The 20,281-nt window shown below is 40.3% G+C and overlaps 2 protein-coding genes across 2 annotated transcripts; both read left to right on the forward strand.

Annotated features, from left to right (window-relative positions):
- The first annotated feature begins 112 nt into the window (after positions 1-112).
- gstt1a (glutathione S-transferase theta 1a) lies at positions 113-6,622 on the forward strand. The gene is made up of 5 exons (XM_084551927.1): positions 113-446; positions 1,088-1,175; positions 2,121-2,277; positions 4,769-4,945; positions 5,778-6,622. Exons 1-5 carry the CDS (start codon positions 338-340, stop codon positions 5,976-5,978), a joined length of 732 nt encoding a protein of 243 aa, XP_084408053.1. The 5' UTR covers positions 113-337; the 3' UTR covers positions 5,979-6,622.
- Positions 6,623-8,166: 1,544 nt separating this feature from the next.
- On the forward strand, positions 8,167-19,029 carry p2rx7 (purinergic receptor P2X, ligand-gated ion channel, 7; the record flags this gene model as incomplete). Its single annotated transcript, XM_084551922.1, has 13 exons — positions 8,167-8,291; positions 8,970-9,117; positions 9,194-9,265; positions 9,350-9,422; positions 9,844-9,940; positions 10,937-11,017; positions 11,093-11,228; positions 12,509-12,645; positions 13,466-13,556; positions 16,415-16,480; positions 17,195-17,299; positions 17,403-17,510; positions 18,352-19,029. 13 exons carry the CDS (start codon positions 8,167-8,169, stop codon positions 18,844-18,846), a joined length of 1,734 nt encoding a protein of 577 aa, XP_084408048.1. The 3' UTR covers positions 18,847-19,029.
- Positions 19,030-20,281: the final 1,252 nt, after the last annotated feature.

Raw genomic sequence — 20,281 nt, forward strand, 5'->3', positions numbered from 1 at the left:
TTTACTGTGTGGAAAACAAATCAAGTGAGGATAGGCTCTTCACAGGGGACCAGCGTCTGATTGCTTCTGTAAAAACAGGACATAAAGGGGACAGTGAATCACAGATAAAAATCTGATCATTTTGGCAGTGTTTACAAAATGTTGTTCTAAGCCGAGGCCAAAGGTCCGCCTGCTGAACTGCAACGGCCCGCTCACTTTGAACTGTCGCCCCCGTTTAAAAATCAGGCAAGTCTTGCAGCGAGAGGAGGCGGAGTTCTGAGCAGACGGAGGATAACAGGCTCCACGGGACAGAACTGAACACACAGAGCGAAGCGCCTGCAGCCATTGCACTCTTGACATGATGGAGCTCTATCTGGACCTTTTCTCTCAGCCCTGCCGCTCCGTCTTCATATTTGCCAAAATGCATGGGATACCCTTTGAGTTTAAATCCATCGAGCTCTCTGCAGGTAATCACAAAGACAAGGGAGGGGATTTTCTGAGTTCTTGTTTATGCCTCTTTAATGATTTCAGCTCACGTTCAGCAGTAAAACAATACTTGAGCAGGAAGTTACCAGATGTTTTCCAGACTGAGTTCCTGCAAACTTTGGAGCTCCAGGAATCTGCCTAACTACATATACTTTCTTCTTTAATTTGTGAGTCTGCAAACACATTTTACAACGTCCTGCAGACTTTGAGCTTGTTTTGTAATAATCTAGGACATACCTCTGAGGGCTATCAGTTTACATTTAACATTTCACCCAAAGAGCTGACAGTCCCAGCCAGGGAAGGGAGGAGGGATATGTTAACTCCTCGGTAACCAACATTGTCCAGCAGTGGTGATTTCACAGGGTCAAAGTATCCTGACAAAACATTCCTCCGCCCACAAAGTGATTGAGTGCAGCAAAGACATGCAGGGGAAAGAAAACAAAGGAAAGAGTCGCATTGCAAAAGAGATACAAAGAGGAGGGAGAGTTAAATGAGTTTGTTTCCAAAACATCTTATCTCAGTTATGTGTTTGTATCCCTTTTTCTATGTACAACTGGGGACAATAGACATTTTTGTCTTAGTTTTAACAAAGCTGTGAATTTCATTTGTGTGTTTGTCTCAGGGCAGCAGCACAGCGAGGAGTTTAAAAAACTCAGCATCGTGAAGAAGGTCCCTGTCATGAAGGATGGAAGCTTTGTCCTGACAGAAAGGTACAGACTGGATTAACTCCAGCTCAGGTGTTTTCAAGTGTTTTATGAGCCAGGAGATCTATTGGGATTGACTCGCCTCTAGTGGGCATTAGAGGAACTGCAGTTTTGGAACCTAATCGAAAACTACTGCAGTGAGGAGATAGTTAGCCTTACTTAGCTTACGCATAAACTATGGACACCTAAACATGTTTATTTCTGCTGTAGAGTTTTTAACATGGAGGTCTGACTCGCTGTTGGAGCCTTTGGTGGTCATTTGAGGAACTGCAGGCGTTGTTTGTCAGGCCTGGACATTGAAGCTTGCTTAGATTACCCAAATTACAAACAAAAATATTCTCCCACTTACCCACATATAGAGTTAGTTGTGCAGATTCTGTTCATATCTGAGATTTCTGTCTGAATCTGTAAACTGTATATCAGTAAAGACTAGTCGGTTAATTTATAGGATGATAAATCAACTTCCCGCTTGTCTTTGTCTTCTGTAGCTGGAAACAGAATATTTTTGGATTTCATGACAAAACAAAAGCTCGCATTTATCTGCTAGGACACACATTTTTCACTCTTGTCATGTTTTCGCGTGGTCAGGACCTTTGTGCCTCGTATGCTCTTCGTCGGGCGGAACAGTGGCATGGCCTCACAGCAAGAAGGTTCTGGGTTCGAATCCATCGGTCGATTGGGCCTTTCTGTGTGGAGCATGTTCTCCCTGTTTCTGCGTGGGTTCTCTCCGGGTACTCCAGCTTCCTCCCACCGTCCAAAGACATGCTCATTAGGTTAATTGGTGATTCTAAATTGGCCGTAGGGGTGCCTGTGAGGGTAAATGGTTGTCTGTCTCTAACCCCATGATGAGCTGGGATAGGCTCCAACCCCCCATGACCCCATGACCCTCCAGAGGACAAGCGGTTACAGAAAATGAATGAATGAATGGATGTTCTTCACCTTGTGTTGCAGTATTGCCATCCTGATGTACATGATGCGGAAATATTCGGCATCAGTGGCAGATCACTGGTATCCAGCTGACCTGCAGCAGCGAACTCGTGTTGATGAATTCCTCTCCTGGCAGCACATGAACCTCAGAGCTCACGGTTCAAAGGTCTTCATGGTCAGGGTTCGTATCCCAGCTCTGCACATTTCAATTTTTTTTTTTAACCCCTCTTCATTTCAGTGTAAAAGTGAATCAAAACATCAGTGGAATTCTTCACAAGTCCTGAAGGTAGACAAAGCAAATCCAATCAAACAATCCAAACAGAAATATTAAGTATTACACTTGTGTCTTTGTTTATTCAGGAAAATTTGCTAATATTACATATATATGTGAGGTGCAAAAATAAGTGCATCTTTAGGATTACAAGTTAATTTCAAGGACAAAATTAGAGTCCATCTGTTCAGAAGTGTGACTCTTGTTTGTTTAGAAAACGTGATCTTCACAACACATTTGTAGAAGTGTATGATGGCACTTTTCCCCATTGTGGGACAAATAAAGGTTTTTCTTAAAGGAACCGTATGTAAGAAATGTATTTCAATTAATAATAAAATGGCCCTGATATGTCACTAGACATGAAGAAATCATGTTCATTTCAAATACTTATATCACTACTTATATGACAACAGTGGTCCGGCCAGGATATTGTCATTTAAAAGTGAAAGTTGCAGCCCTCAACTGATGTTGATGTTGTCATGTTGTGTTTTGGCCTGAGGCGCCACCCTCAAGCTATCTACTAATCACGAAGTCAGTAGAGTTTCGTCTTCCGGGTTGCCAGCTCTGCTCTAGTTACCACAGCTGCAGCTACGAACGTGTCGGATAAAACATGTATAACGTTACTAAACCTAAAAGACCTCGTTATGAATCCGAAATACGTCGTGACAAAGTCCGGAATGGCATGGAATTGACCCTCGACTTTTGGATGCTATATTCTACCATGTTTGTTGGTATAGGCTAAAAGCCCCGTGCTTCCATACATATAGACAGTGGATTTTCCATGGTCGCCCGTGCTAAATGCGTTCATAAAAAGCTTTATATCGCACCACTAGCAGGGTATGAAAACAATCTATGTTCCAACTGAAATGTGGTATTACAGTAGCCTGGGTGTTCCCATACTGCTTTGCGCGCGATTTCATTCTCGCTGCAAAAGCAGTCTGGAAACCATCGCCCATATTTTCCCCTGAGATAGGGAACCAATCACAGAACGGGGGGGCAGCAAGACGATGACGACGTCTATGCCCGACACCGAAGCTTGTAAGCGGACCTAACGTTACCGTTCGATGCAGCCTTAGACAGTGTATTAAGTAGCTTAGAACGCAAGTTTATTTTAAAAAAAAGAGCAACGTTTGGCGTTGAAAGACTTCATTGCCAAGAAGGATGTGTTTGCTCTGCTACCAACAGGCTTCGGCAAAAGCCTTATTTACCAGCTAGCCCCGTTGGTGGCTAAGGCTATGGGGCTTAGCGAGATAGACTCTGTGGTTTTTTTGATACAATAGGTCTGCAGAGTGACCGTATATGCCTTCTACCCTCATATTGACTTTGCTCAAACGGCAATAATCATTAAACGCCATCGTCTTCTCATGGACAGTAAACATAGAAACAGTAGAGCTTCTTCTTCTTCCTCGTCGAATTTCTGGCGCTCTACATACGTCATCTGGTATAAATGATACGATTGGCTATGAATCGCGCGCAAGGCAGCATGGGAATTACCAGGCGCATTTGATAGACATTCGTAGCGCCCAATAAATGGCTCTAGGCATTTGTAAAACCACGCCTCAAATACGAGAAAATGAACACGTAGTTTCCAGACCAGCATCTCATTGAGATGTGCAGTCGCGTCAGCCAGGCTAGTATTACAGTACATCTTTACGAAATATTTGGCTAATCGCCATTAGTAAATTTTTGCGATACATAAGTACTTCGCAAAACATCTCTCATGAAGCATAAACTTTATTAACAGAAAACAAAAACTTACTGTGTAGGACTCGTCACTTGCCATTGGAAGCTCCTTGTAGCAGCCTACGTTCCTGCCGGATCCTGCAGCTTAGCTGGCAACCTCGAGTCAGGGGGGAGGGGGAGGGGATCCTCCGTTCTACAGTATTTTGAAAGTGATTGCAGTACCAGTTTTGGCCACAATCCTACATACGGTTCCTTTAAATAGTTGCTGTTGATCATTAGGCTGGAAAAGGTTACAGAACCACCTCAAATCCACAGTCAGACTGATTATGAACAAATGGAGACACATTTAAGACGACTAGTACCATCAGATACTGAAAACAATGGTTCACATTATTATGCAACTCACTTACACAAATGATTCATTTTCTTGAATAAATGAATACACAACTATAATATTTCTGTTTCATTTTGATTGGTTTGATTTGGTTCTCTTTGTCTTGAATTTTCAGGACTTTTCAGGAAATCCACTTCCTTTTTCTTTGCATTCTTAAAAAGCAAGTCTCATTGCTCTTTAGAGATGTCCAGAAATATTTTCTGCATCTAAAAAGTCTTTAGCATGTTCTGTTTTCTTTTTCTTCTTGAATCCACATTGAAACATTTGAGACTATATCTTCAAAATGTGCTATCAGACTATCTCTTTGTGTTTTCCTGTGACCAGGCTCTGTTTCCTGTCGTCATGGGCTCTGAGCCCCCACAGGAGAAGGTGGATGACGCCACTGAGGACCTGACGCAGTCACTCAACCTGCTGGAAGAGAAATTCCTGCAGGACAAACCTTTCATTGTTGATTCCAAAATCTCTCTGGCTGATCTGGTGGCTATAGTGGAGATCATGCAGGTAATAAAACTGGTACTTGTGTTCTGCATTTTAGCAAACATCCACTTTCATCTTTATTGCTACTCAGGCATTTCCTCAGTTTGTCACTAAACTGTTACACAATTCTAAATCTAGCTGTAGTAATTTAACTTGGTGTAAAACTGACTCCAAAAACAAAACAGATTTAGTGTTTAATTATAGTTTATGACAAAGTTCTGTGGTGGAAAGTGTGTAGAGCCTCCTGTATTTCAACATCTTCAGACCTAGGGTGCTGGACGGTGAAGCTCACCCAAATAGAGAAATCAGGAATAGCTGCAATACTATCAGGTCCATATGTGTACGACTTCAGAGAATGGCTTCCCAGTGTTAGTAATATTGTGATTCATTTCTCCAAATCAGTCAGACATTTGGAGAAATTAATCAGACATAGGAGAAATTTACATTTTTATCCTTTATCCTTTTATCCTAAATTAACTTCTAGATTAGATAGGTAGAAACCATCCTGATAGCAATGATATCACATTGCCACTGAACTCATTCAGCAGCCCCTTGACTACTACTTTAATACTGTACTAAGAGTTTGTAGAAATACCACAAAGCACACGTTCTACAAAGGCTTTAGTAAAAATGGCACCAGGCAGACTCTCCATTTGGCCATTTGGAGAACCAAAGTACCGAAAGTGTACCACACACAATTAAATCTTTGGCCATTATATTTAGTCTTAACTTCATAAAATTCTACTATTGTGCACATTACAGAATCCATACAGATGTTGATATTTCCTCCATATGGCTGTTGTTCACACATGTAACTGTAAATGTTCTGTAAGTGCAGTATTATCTGTTTTTATAGCCTGTTGGAGCTGGACTGGATGTATTTGAAGGGCGACCAAAGCTGAAGGCCTGGAGAGAGCGGGTGAAGAAGGAACTCGGTGAGGCACTGTTCGACGAAGCTCACGAGAAGATCATGAACGTGAGCAGCAGGATGAAGAAGATGCAGAGCACCGGCGAGCTGGATGCGCACAAACCCATGATGCAGAAGTATTTCCGCTGAAGAAGTTTGTTTGAAAGAAATCTCTTCACATTTTCTCACCATTAAACCTTTAAACAACCACCACATATAATCTTGATTTGCATGCAATAAAATATCCTTCATCTCACAAAACACAAACTGTGTAACTTTGATTTTGCTACATTTATTAAAAACATGTCCAGTAAAGAAACATTCATTGTATAGACACATTCATTCTTTAATGGACAACTCGTACAGGATGTAATCAAATAAAAAGCATTTTATGCCAAATACAAGACCTGCATTCATTGTTATTTTTGCAGAATATCCCATTTAGAGTGTTTTACTTATTTTTCTTGTCATTGTCCTCATTTAGAACATTTATCCTCATAGACTTTAGCTCCAGGTTGCTCTTAACATTCCGACAGTGGCAACACCACTGCAGTTGCAAGTTTGTAATAAATAAATTAAATTTAAAAAATTTTCTTCTCGTACACACATTGAAATGTTTTGGACCACATCTTTTAAATGTGCAGTCATCATGGGCTCTGACAGTGGACAGCATCCTGTCACCAGACACCTGCCTAATATGGTATATAGTTTATTCTTTTTCCACCAAAACAGCCCTGACCCGTCTGGACGTTTGAGGGTGTGCTGTGGTATCTGGCATCAAGACTTTAGCAGTAGACCCTTTAACTCCTGCAAATTAAGAGGTGGAGGCCTCAATGAATCGGACTTGTTTGTCCAGAACATCCAGAACTGGACTGGTTTGAGATCCGGGATCAAGTCAACATCTTAAACCATTCCTGAACCAGGGTGCATTATTCTGCTGAATGAGGAGAAGCCATCTTGTTCTGGAGATGTATTGGATGTGGTTGTTAGGGATTGATGTTTTCACCCCCCACCCAGAATGAGAGCAGCCTTCAGAAGAAGCATAAAGTGTTCCAGAAATGATGACCAAGCCACAGAACTCAGAGCTCTGATCACTTTATTAACAACCAAAAAAATATAACCTGGCAGCAGAAGCCATCTGGTTCCAAGCCCAGCCCCAGAAGAAAACAGACCCCGGCTAACTTAACACATCCTCTTAAGTGTAGACTAAACCATCTTTAAAGGAACAAAGGTAGAAATGAAAACAACCAAACCTAGAAACTACAAATGTAAACACGTTTTTAAATGAAACCCTTTTAAAATACATTAACTTCAAAACAAATATTTTAATCTTAATATTCGACTTAACAAAAAGAAAATACAAAAGAAAGCAATCCCATTTTCTCCCCCTCCAAATCCTACATGGTCCGGTCTGTATTGGAAGCTATGTGGCGTTCAAGTGCGCTTCTTGAACACCACCTTGACCGGAACACCTCCAAAAGAGAAAAAGGTTAAAATCAAAACACCAATGAAATAAACCCTGGAGAAAATATATTAAACAAGTCAATGTATTAAACTAAACAGCTCCACATTTAGTTAACAAATATTAACTAAATAAAAAGATACTAAATAAAAGTAAATATTCAAATAAAGAAAGGGCTGACCTGACAGGTGAGGGAGTGAGTACAGCTCCCTCACAGTGGTGGAAATGTATTTCCAAATACACCAAATACAGTACATTTCCAAATCTTTGAAAATGTGTTGTGAGACAAGTAATAAATGTGGGGCTTATTTGGACTTTTTAGGTTGGAAACTGGATTTGTGTGTAGCATAAAAAAATAAATACATAAAAGTTTTTTAAAAGACTTAAATTTGATTTTGTAATCACTAAAGAAACCATGACTGGAATAAATATTCTCAGCTACATTCCTGCTCTGCCTGAGACAGCATCATTGTTTCCTCATGGGACAATCTGGTCAGTGTCCTACGCAGCAATGCATCATTTGTCTTGCTGGAGACAAGAAACTCTTTATCTGCAAGAAAGAAAAACAACCTAAACATGTCAAGACAGGATTCCTTGGTTTATACGGGCCTCAATATCTAGAATAATGTTCGGTTTTTGATATGTTTATCTTTGTCCAGAACGTCCCACAGATTCCAGGAGATCTAGACTTACTTAGTAGATTTGGGTTTAAGTTTATGGAGTCCTCACAAAGATAGAAACGGCAGTGGGTGGCTGCAGCTGATGGTGAAATGAGAGCAGCTGCAGGACTCCATCATGTGACCGTCCTCACAGGAAGCACTGACTCACAGTCCCTCTCCGCGCTGATCGGATCAGAACCGGAGCGTCTTCTCCAGCATGTCGGGTTGTGGATCCCTGCTCGGTCTGTGTCAGTACGAGACCAACAAACTAGTCCGGATCCAGAGCGTCCGGCTCGGTTCTCTGAAGTGGAGCCTGAACACGGCCATACTGCTCCTCATCTGGTGAGAAGTTGAATAAGTGTGTGTAAATGCTGGAGAAGAAGGAGGAGGAGGAGGAAGAAGAGGGGGAGGAAGAGTAAGAACGCGGAGGGGAGGGTGGGTGTGGGGGTGCTGTGGTGAGCTGCTGCTAAATAACTTTACTGCTCAAACGGTGACATCTATTAATATAAATTATATATTCTTAAGAGTGTTTTTAAAATTGTATAAAATATATAAACAAAACATAGAAAAATAAAAGGTTGCGTATCTAAAAATGGATAAAAATATATATACAATCATTACAAATATAAATATATGAAAACCTTATTAGAAACAATCTCAGTTTTCAGATTTCCATAAAATACTATCTCTCAAAAACTAGAGAAAAACTTCATGAGCTCGAGAGAAGAATGATGCAAACAAGATAAAACCATTGTAAAAGGCGAGATTAAACAACTTGACTGATGCAAAATCAACTTTAAATCCTTGCATAAAATTCAGACAAAACAACATCTGACATCTGAAGACATCAACAACGGTAAATGTGACATTTTCTGATATTTTATCGACCTAAAATGACCCATTTAATTGCAGATTAACCAGTGTTTCAAAATGTTAACTACAGCATCACAGTAGATTTATGTTTTCATGTCAAATATTAAAAGATGTCTCCTTTTTTTCTGTGTTTCTTGGTTTTCACAGTGTCATGATGCTGTGGAACAGGAAGTACCAGGAGTTTGACCTGGTGGTGAGCTCCGTCACCACCAAGGTGAAGGGTGTCGCTCAGGCCAACCTGTCTGGGGAGGGAGACGTTGTCTGGGATGTGGTGGACTACAGCGGGCCGTCACAGGTAGGAACTCTGCCCACCTGTCAGCTTTGGACTGTTATCAGAGATATGAATTTAAAGACTCTCTGTCTCTCTTTAGGACAAAAACTCCTTCTTTGTTGTGACCAACGTCATTGTGACAAAGAATCAGAAGCAGGGAAAATGCCCAGAGGTGTGCTTTCTTCATTATTAGCTGTTATTTTATAGTTCATATATTAAACGTATAACGGTAAAAGGAGCAGCCTCTCTATTCCAGGTTCCTCTTCAAGGCCGATTCTGTCGCTCTAATAAAGACTGTAAACCAGGAGCCTGGGACCAGCAGAGCCACGGTGAATCAGTCTGTCCTTTCTATCTATCTATCTGTCTATCTGTCTGTCTGTCTGTCTGTCTGTGTGTGTAATATAATAAACAAGTCGGATATTCAAAAAACAAAACTATATGATATATAGCTAATATATTTAAAAATACAAACACTTAAAAATATAAATACATAAAACATTTTTTTAAATAAATATATAATCTTTAAATCCAAGGAAGACGATTCTAACTTAAAGCTACTTTAGGGGAAACAAAAAGGGGAACTCACACCGTTTTGCACAAGAAGAAGAGGAATTTATCATCATTGTGTAACTCTGTTTGCAGCTGTCTGCTAAACTGAAGGTTTGGCTTCAGTTCAGCTGCTGCAGGAATCAAAATGCTGACTCTGAAAAAAATTAGTGGTGGACTTTACGACGTCTTCATCTTCTGCAGGGATTCAAACGGGATCTTGTGTGAAGTTTGATGTGTTAAGGAAGACCTGCGAGGTTTCTGCATGGTGTCCAGTAGAAACCAAGACGACCCCTCCAAGGTTAGATCAGACTTTTTAACCTTGATCTTTTATTGTTCGATCATTACCTTATGAGGTTAGGGTCTGTGTGAAGATAGATGAACCCTCTGTGATGGAACCACAGGAGGAAGAGAAGAAGTTAGTGGAGGAGGAGAAGAGAAAAAAAGGAGAAGAACAAGGGGCAGATATGGTGAGGAGGGCAAAGAAATGTAGGAGAAAAACAAGGAGTTGGAGGAGAAGGACAAGAAGAAGGAGGAAAGAAGGATGAGAATAAAAAAGAGGAGGAAGAGGAGAAGAAAGATGAGAAAAAATAGGCAGATGAGGGAGGGGTAGGAGGACTAAAAGAAGAAGAAAGAGAAGTAGGAGGACGAGAAAAGGGCAAAGGAAACGAAGAAGAGGAAGAAGAAGGAAAGGAGAATGAGGGGGAGGGTTAGAATGACAAGATGGAAAAGAAGGAGAGAGGATGAGAAGAAAGTAATGAAGAAGGAGGAGGAACTAGAAGGGGGACCAGGAGAAAAGGAGGTGGAGATAGAGGAGGATTTGGGGGAGTGTGGGGAGGACAATAAGAGGTAGGAGAAAAACAAGGAAAAGCAGAAGAAGGAATGGAGGACAGGTAGAAAAATGAGAGAGGAGTAGGAAGAGATGAAGAAGGACAAGATGAAGGAGGATGAGAGGGAGCAGAAGAAAAAGGAGGTGGAGAAGAAGGACAGGAAGAAGGAGGAAAATAAAGAGAATGAGGGAGGGCTAGGAGGACTAAAAGAGGAAGAAGAAATAGAAACAGAACGAAAGAGTAGAGTAAGAAAAGCAGAAAAGAAGAAGAAGGAGGAGGAAAAGAAGAAGAAAACAAGTGTTTTTTTTGCTACTTCCATGTTTCTGTTGCTCCTGGAAACTGGCATTTACTCCATGGAGCAATCATTCTCAGAAAGAATGAATTTAATCCAGCCAGAGAGAAACCAGCAGATCAGGTGTGTACATGGTTATTAGGAGATCAGATATGTTTTGTTGTCTTTGATGCAGACCTGCTCTGCTGGAAGCTGCTGAGAACTTCACTGTCCTCATCAAAAACAACATCCGATTCCCTGCGTTCAACTTCATCCGGTGAATTTTTAAGTTTTTGGCACGGTTGAATGTGAAAACAAGGACAGTTTTGCTGATGCTCTGGGTTTATCCCAGGAGGAACATCCTCCCATGGATGAAAGACGCCTACCTGAGGAGCTGTCACAGAGGAAATGACTCGCTGTGTCCCATCTTCCGACTGGGAGATGTTGTTCATGAGGCTGGGGAAAAGTTCTCTGAGATGGCAGTAGAGGTGAGTTTTCATGTGAAGCCTGTTAGTTCTATTTTATCTGCAGCCTGTTAAAAGTTACTCTACTGACTAATTCCATGACGACTTATGGACAAATTAAAACCAGTGTCCATATTCAAGTATACATCCTCCTTTAGTTCGGAATACAGCGTCCTGAAAGATCTATGGGAGTCCATCAATGCTAAAAAAAAGTGAAATTAATCATGATTTAGAAAAATGTCTTTCTACTTTATCAACTTTTTTTTTTACTTGTAAAGTTAAAATTATGGGATAAAACATCAAAATATTAAACTTTTAATTGTGTTTGCTCATAGTTTTACCTCAAAATGACTTATGACTTTGTCTCACAATTGAGTCAAAATGTATATATATATTTTTAACCTTTTCTAATATTTTTTTATTTAAGCTCATATAACTTAGTTAAACGGGCGGCAGTGGTGACGTGGTTAGCACTGATGCCTCACGGCAAGAAGGTTCCCGGTTTGAATCCATGGGCCAACTGGGCCTTTCTGTGTGGAGTTTGCATGTTCTCCCTGTGTCTGCGTGGGTTCTCTCCAGGTACTCCAGCTTCCTCCCACCGTCCAAAGACATGCTGGTTAGGTTCATTGGTGATTCTTAATTGGCCATAGGTCTCTCTGTGTTAGCCCTGCGATAGACTGGAGACCCGTCCAGGGTGTACCCCGCTTTGCCCTTCACAGGACAAGCGGTTACAGAAGATGAATGAATGAATGAATGAACTTAGTATGTACTTAGGATAAAACACAAAATCAAAGAAGAGAAAAATATGCGGTAAAATGTCACAATTTTGATAAAGTGTATTTTCAAATGTGAAATAATAAAAACATTAAAAAATTCTGAAATAAAAAGACAGAATGTGAGTTGCATTAAAAGGAAAAATACAAGATACTCGTTTCCCAAGAAGAATTCCCTCAATTATTTTAGATGAACAAATGCGTTTTTTACTGTTAATCCTTAAAGTATTATACTTTTAAAATATGTGAAAGAAATGCTGAAAGAATATTTATTTATTTATTTATATTTATTTACTCTAATACATTGTAAAAATAAGGTTTCATTCTTGATTTTAGTGCCGCTACAGGACATAAATCATAGACTAACCATCACAAAATTCATGCTGAAAACATACCTTTGAGGACAATATGTCTATATGAACTAACATGCTTAGAATTGGACCTTGAATAGTTAAATAAATGTAAAATAAAATACACACCACAAGTAAAATGGTGATTATCTAGATTTTGCTGTTCCGCTGTTGACCACAGGGAGGCGTTATCGGCATTCTGATCAAATGGGACTGCAACCTGGACCGGCTCATGCAGCACTGCCTCCCCAGATACTCCTTCAGGCGGCTGGACGAGAAAGAGAGCAACAAGACGCTCTACCCCGGCCTCAACTTCAGGTGAGTGAAAGGTGGTCACGTTTTCTGACCGTTGGCCTCGTTCAGACCTCGAATTAACATCCGTCCTCAGCGATCTGATCACAAGTGGCTGGGAGACATTTGAGCTCATTCCTTCCGTGTGATGACACAATGAGTCCTAGGTCCCATTTATTATAGCTGTTAACTAATTAAATAATAAATAAATCTAAACAAGAATTAATAAATTAAATTATTTAATATTAGTACACTGTAGGAATGTCCCCATAAATATAATATATAAATATTTTGATGTGATACCAGTAATTTAATATTAGTTGCTGAACTAACGACCAATCCAACCTTAAAAAAGAAAAACAATGTCCTCCCCTCGAGATTCATTGCGTCTTTTCTTGTCTTTGCACTCTCCTTGATCACGTGTACACCGTGTGACTGGATTCAGTCCAGTAAATAGAGGTGTCAAGGTTGTGGAGAGGGTAGCTCCTACACTGGCTCCAGAAAACTCTAGACCAGAAATGTTCTGGTCATCTAACACCGTAAACGCCCTAACTCTGTCACTGCTTGAAACAGCACTGTGGAGCGATTACAGTGTGTATGGAAGTTTTCAGAGTTCATTTATAATCTGAACTTTGTCTCTAAAATGACTAATGTCAGGACGTAGATCAATAAATATTGAGATCAGATGTCAAGTGCCAGTTGGGGACACATGTGGAGACGCATTTACACTTCTGATTAGATCAGATGTTTATGCAAGGTCTGAACGGGGCCATTATAATCAGAATAAACACAAGCATGCCTCTGTTGAAGAACTTATTATTGTTCTTGTCTGCTGTATTGTGTTCAGGTATGCAAAGTACAATACTGTGAACGGAGTGGAGGAGCGGACACTGTACAAAGCCTTCGGGATCAGATTTGACATCATGGTGTTCGGACAGGTAGATGGGCGCGACGTTTGGAAGTGTTCAAGTTAGAGGAAAGTTAATGCAGCTCTAGAGTGTTGATGAAAGGTTGACTATTGATTCAGTCTTATTAGAAACTGTCTGTTTGTTGTTCACCTCATGTTGGTGACTTGGTGACACCCACCCCTCCTTTAATTCATTCATTCACAAAGCCCAAATATACACTACCAGTCAAAAGTTTGGACACTCATTTAATGTTTTTTCTTTATTTTCATGATTATTTGCATTGTAGATTCTCACTGAATGCATCAAAACTATGAATCAACCCGTGTGGAATTTTGAAGTAAACCAAAAAAGAGTGAAATAACTTCAAAATAGCCACGCTTTGCTTTGATTACTGCTTTGCACACTCTTGGCATTCTCTCGATGAGCTTCATGAAGTAGTCACCTGAAATGGTTTTCCAACAGTCTTGAAGGAGTTCCCAGAGATGCTGAGCACTTGTTGGCTCTTTTGCCTTCACTCTGCAGTCCATCTCATCCCAAACCACCTCGATTGGGTTTAGGTCAGGTGACTGTGGAGGTCAGGTCATCTGGTGCAGCACTCCATCACTCTCCTTCTTGGTCAGATAGCCCTTACACAGCCTGGAGGTGTGTTTGGGGTCATTGTCCTGTTGAAAAAATAAATGATGGTCCAACTAAACACAAACCGGATGGGATAGCATGTCACTGCAGGATGCTGTGGTAGCCATGCTATGCCTTCAATTTTGAATAATTCCCCAAAAGTGTCACACCCACACCATCCCACCTCCTCCTCCATGCCTCACGGTTGGAACCATGCATGTAGAGACCATCCGTTCACCTTTTCTGCGTCGCACAAAGACACAGCGGTTGGAACCAAAAATCTCAAATTTGTACTCAGACCAAAACACAGATTTCCACTGGTCTAATGTCCATTCCTTGTGTTTCTTGGCCCAAACAAATCTCTTCTGCTTGTTGCTTCTCCTTAGTAGTGGTTTTCTAGCAGCCATAAAGGCCTGATTGGCGCAGTCTCCTCTGAACAGTTGATGTAGAGATGTGTCTGCTAGTAGAACTCTGTGTGGCATTGATCTGGGCTCTAATCTGAGGTGCTGTTAACATGTGATTTCTGAGGCTGGTGACTCCGATGAACTTATCCTCAGCAGCAGAGGTGACTCTTAATCTTCCTTTCCTGGGGCGGTCCTCATGTGAGCCAGTTTCATAGTAGCGCTTGGTTTTTGCAACTGCACTTTTACTTTTACAGACTGACTGACCTTCAGTTCTTAAAGTAATGATGGACTGTCGTTTCTCTTTGCTTAGAATTCATATTATGGCAAAAACCAATCAGTTAACAGATGTCAAACAGGGCTGTCATTTGTGTACCAACCTGACTTCTGTACAACACAACTGATGGTCCAAGCCCCATTAAGAAGGCAAGAAATTCCACATTCATTAATACACAGGATTAGATGTTACAATCCCTTGTGCCAAAATCCCAGGCAAAACACATTTAGAGGGTTAAGGCCTTCTCCAGCACATCCCAAACATTCTCAATGGGGTTAAGGTCTGGACTCTGTGGTGGCCAATCCATGTGTGAAAATGATGTCTCATGCTCCCTGAACCACTCTTTCACAATTTGAGCCCCATGAATCCTGGCATTGTCATCTTGAAATATGCCCATGCCATCAGGGAAGAAAACATCCATTGATGGAATAACCTGGTCATTCAGTATATTCAGGTAGTCAGCTGACCTCATTCTTTGCTGAACCTAGACCTGACCAACTGCAGCAACCCCAGATCATAGCACTGTCCCCACAGGCTTGTACAGTAGGCACTAGACATGATGGGTGCATCACTTCATCTGCCTCTCTTCTTACCCTGATGCCCCCATCACTCTGGAACAGGGTAAATCTGGACTCATCAGACCACATGATCTTCTTCCATTGCTCCAGAGTCCAATCTTTATGCAAATTGAAGCCTTTTTTCCCAGTTAGCCTCACTGATTAGTGGTTTTCTTAAGGCTACACAGCTGTTCAGTCCCAATCCCTTGAGTTCCCTTCTCATTGTACGTGTGGAAATTCTCTTACTTTCACTATTAAACATAGCCCTGAGTTCTACTGTTGTTTTTCTTCGATTTGATTTCACCAAACGTGATCACCGATCACCATCAATCAGGATTTTTTTCCGACCACATTTCTTCCTCAAAGACGATGTTTCCCCACTATCCTTCCAGTTTTTAATGATACGTTGGACAGTTCTTTACCCAATTATAGTAGTTTCTCCAATCTCCTTAGACGTTTTCTCTGCTTGATGCATGCCAATGATTTGACCCTTCTCAAACAGACTAACATCTTTTCCATCGCCACGGGATGTGTCTTTAGACATGGTTATTTAAGAAATGAGAAGCTACTCATTATCCAATAGAAGGCCCGTATCTGTTTGCTTAGTTAAATCCAGGTAGTGACTTTTTTGGCCAGGCAGTGTATGCTGCAATAAAAACTTGAAAATATTTAAAATTAAAATTAGTGGTCCTAGTGTAATGACAGTTTACCTTTAGGACTCGTGTGAGGTGGGTGTTCTTAGCTAATGTTTGCAAATGATGGAAGATGTTCTGGTGATACAACAAAATGTTGGGCTGTTGCTTTTACAAAGAAAAAGGACAAATGTCATCTCAATTTGACTTAAAAAAATGGCCTTATAAATTTAGGTCTTCAGAACTGTTTCTTATTCTTTTTGTTAAAAATAGACACAAAGTAAAGTAAAATCAATTACGTAGTTATCAGTAACTTAATTTGTGTCTTATTTGCCCTGAGGAGCGCATGACCTCAATATTTTTACATTTGTGGCTAAAAGTCAAATTTGTTTGATTTGTTTTCCAGGCAGGAAAGTTCAGCTTCATTCAGCTCATCATCTACATCGGTTCAACGCTGTCATACTACGCTCTGGTGAGAGACTTCGCCACGGAAGTTCATTAATGCCATTAAAAGAAAAATAATAAAGAATGGAAATTAGTCCTGATAAGTCTTGATTTCCAAAATACATTTGTTGTTCCAATTATGCATTGCTCTCTCTCAGAATTCTGGCTTTGTCAATAATACTACTACTAATAATAATAACAATAATAATAATAATTAAAATTAAAAATGTTGTTAAATGAAAGTGTCAAATAGATAAAATTCAGAAATCTTACCAACTATGAAAATACTAGTTATTAATATGTTAATGTAAACATGTCAATTCAACTTACTGGTGACTGTCGGTGCTGTCGGTACTAATCATAACAAAAGATGTGAAGAATATATTTATACAAAGTCCAAACTGAGTGTTGAGATTTTTACTTAAAAAACAAAACAAATCACGATTTAAAAATCACATATTATCACAATATTTATGTTAAGTAAAAATGTTAATGAGATGAAAAATTATCTTACAAACACATAAATAAAAAGTTATAAAGTTAAAATTTTAGCAAAGTTAGGAATATGAGCTTTTATCACATTAGTTTGGACTTTTGATCTATTTTACCCTCTTGTTAGTTTTATTAATTTGGTGAGTTAAAATTGAAATAAATATTTAGAGTATAAACTTAGAGTATAGTCCAAGTTTAAAACTGAAAAATAAAATGAGTTTTGTTGTAAAAGTTGAGTCTCTTTCTCCAGACGACTGTGTTCATTGACTGGTTGATTGGAACCAGCTGTTACTCTGCAGACATCGGACAAAACTACTCCAAGAGGAAAGTAGAGTCGGTCCAAGACAAACGGAAGGTGATTTTCGGTTCAGTGTTGACATTATTGTACTCAAATTGTGGACTTGGTATCAACCTGTCCAGTGGAAATCCTTCATTGTGTTTTGGTTGATGTGTTGCAGCTCATCTTCTGCGTGTCCTACGTCGATGAGAACAACATTCGGCTGGTGAGGAGGTCGCAAAAGAAAAGTTTACAAGACATCAAACCGATGTCTGTTCAGCCTCGCAAGGTAAACCTACTGCAGAGAGGACAATCAAGGTTTTCTTCAGCATTACGGTAACTCCATTCTCTTTAAGATCAAGAGCCTCCATGTTACCAACTTAGCCTCATCCTGATCCTTTGGATGTGGCAGAAACAGGTGCCTTACCTGGTTAAAAAGGTATTGTAGGACATGTTGTTTGCTAACATAATGACAAAAAACAAAAAAACAAATGCGAGAGTGTGGTACTCAAAGTTAGTTGCTTTGCTTACATCAGCAAACAACTTAATGTTAATGTGGAGGCAAGACACTCTCACTAACGCCTCGCCTCCGTGCCACCAAGAGTAAGTTGCTTAGCTTGTATTAGTAAACAAGCAACTTAATGTTGGTAATGTGAAAGCAAAACTGCTAACATTAGCTGGCTCGCTAATGCCTCACCTGCATTTTACCAACAGTAAGTTGCTTGTTTGCCAATGTGATCTAAGCAACTTGCTGTCAGTATCTTGTGTACAAGACACTCTCACTAACTGCCTTGCCTCCACGCTATCGAAAGTGAATTGCTCAGTGTACCTTAGCAAACAACATGTCTTACATTATCAGACATTGTTAAAATGACTGTTCTTTCTCCAGTTTTAATGGATGGTCATTTCCTCCGCCATACCCTTTCTTGCTGGCTTCATGTTTTTTGAAGCTTTTGATGCTAACTAAGTCTACAGGTTTGGCTATGTTCGACCAGCCTAGGAACAGTAACGTGGCATGTGTCAATTTGAAAAAATACGAACAAATACAGGCTCATGGGATAAAAGTGCTTTTTCACTTCTATGAAATTCCCTCCCAAATGTACTGAATTTATGTTCTTGTGCCCCAACAGAAGGACCCAGGACACCTGAGAGCTGTTCTCTGTCTCCTACAGCCGGATGTCGGTGCTGACCACAGCGCTCAGCCTCCACCCGACCAAAAAGTCAACTTGAAACCCCGTCGCCCAGTTTGGTGCAAGTGTGACTGCTGTGCTCCTTCCACTCTCCACCAGGAGGAGCTGTGCTGTAGACAGAACAACGGTGTCTGCATCTCTTCATCTCCTCTGTTTGAACAGCTGGTGCTGCGTCGCCCCCTACTAGAGGCTGTCCTGTTGTATTGGGACCCCTTGTCTCCAGATTGTGTCCAGACCGACGCCTTGCGTCACTGTGCCTACGGACAGTATATCAGCTGGAGGTTTGGGATTCCACCTGATGACACCTTTCCCATCATCCCCAGTTGCTGTGTTTGGAGAATCAGGTCGGAGTATCCGAGCCCTGATGGACAGTACAGCGGCTTCAGACCTGTCAAAATGGCGTCCATGCAGGCCTGCGCTAATGGAGAGTTGTGATGTTTCCAGAACAGGGAAACCCTCACTGACTGATCTACTAACAGCGTTTTATGTTAAACTTTTACTCAGCTGAGCAGAAAATGAAAATTATTCAGTTTTTGTCAGCTTTGTGTTTGGTCAGAAGGCGATAAATGGGTAAAGAAAAATCTCACAAGTCAATAAATCACAGCATCTGTCAAGTCATTGGGCTGCTCGCTTCTCTCAGTTTCACTCCCTCTGAGCAATCTTCTGCCTTTATAGGGCAGAAATAACTTCAGTCAGGCTCAGACAAAAGATTTCTCCGGCCAAGAATGTGTTCACATCTGTCATATCATGTGGAAAGATGAAGAGTTTTGTTCAAGTGTGGGACAGACTTTTTTAACCCATGATTTTCCCATCAACACATCTAAAGCTGACTAAATGGTGCTCTATGTGGCTTGCCAGGTTTGATACCATAATGTTGTTACATTCGGAGACACTAACGAATAGCTGTTAGTTTAGAGGTGGATGGGACTTGTGCCAAACTAAAACACTTAAGTACAACTAAAGTTGTACAACAAAGCTCCATACTATTCATCTGTAGTCCTGGTCTCATCAACATGCCCTGTTATTATGGCCTACAGTTATCCTCTCCTACCTGAATGCATCATTCTCCAACCTGCCCATGATACCTCTCATATTCAGTTATAGCAGCTAACTCACCAGTAATAGAACTACTGCAGCCACTAACAGCTTTATTTATATTTATTATCAAACTGTCATGTAACATCATCAGCTATATCCTGTATTTGTATTACGATTAGATTCTACATGGACGCTTTAGTCAGATGTTTATCTTGTTCTCCTGCTCTCTTTTTTTTTTTTATTATAACAGCTGCTGTCTCAATATTTTGATACATATTTTTGAGCAAGCTGTAAAGTCTCTCTCACTCACTGAAAGCACACACATTAAGTTATCATTTATTCACTGATCTCTATCCTTCTTGTTTCAATTTATTTATTATTTAGTTAGTTAACAGCTACACAGACAGAATATTTAAAAAGGATCTTATAACAAATGAACAAGCATCATTAACTGTGCTTTTTCCTTTTCAGGTAATTCTTTATAATGGTGGTTGTTTTTTTCTGAATGAATAAGTTTAAGTCCTCTTTTACGAATCAACCCAGTTGAATAGGTCTTTGATTTGACCAGGACTCATTATATGTTCACACTACCAAATCAATGGTCAAATGTGTCCCAAACCATCTTCAAATGTGGTCTGGGATCAGATCTCTCAAATGCATCCTCAGTGTGTCTTGGGTGTGATCACACCCATACTTAAAGTGGTCGCTTGTGATTGCCCCCAGGATGAATGCCAATACAACGATTGAATGGGGCCACACTTGACCTGTCAGTGGTTATAATTAATGAGCTGCGTAGTAGTTTCTTTTGGACCAAGTCAAGCCAGCTGAGTCC

This window comes from Chelon labrosus (assembly GCF_963514085.1).
Source record: "Chelon labrosus genome assembly, chromosome: 9".
NCBI lineage: Eukaryota > Metazoa > Chordata > Actinopteri > Mugiliformes > Mugilidae > Chelon > Chelon labrosus.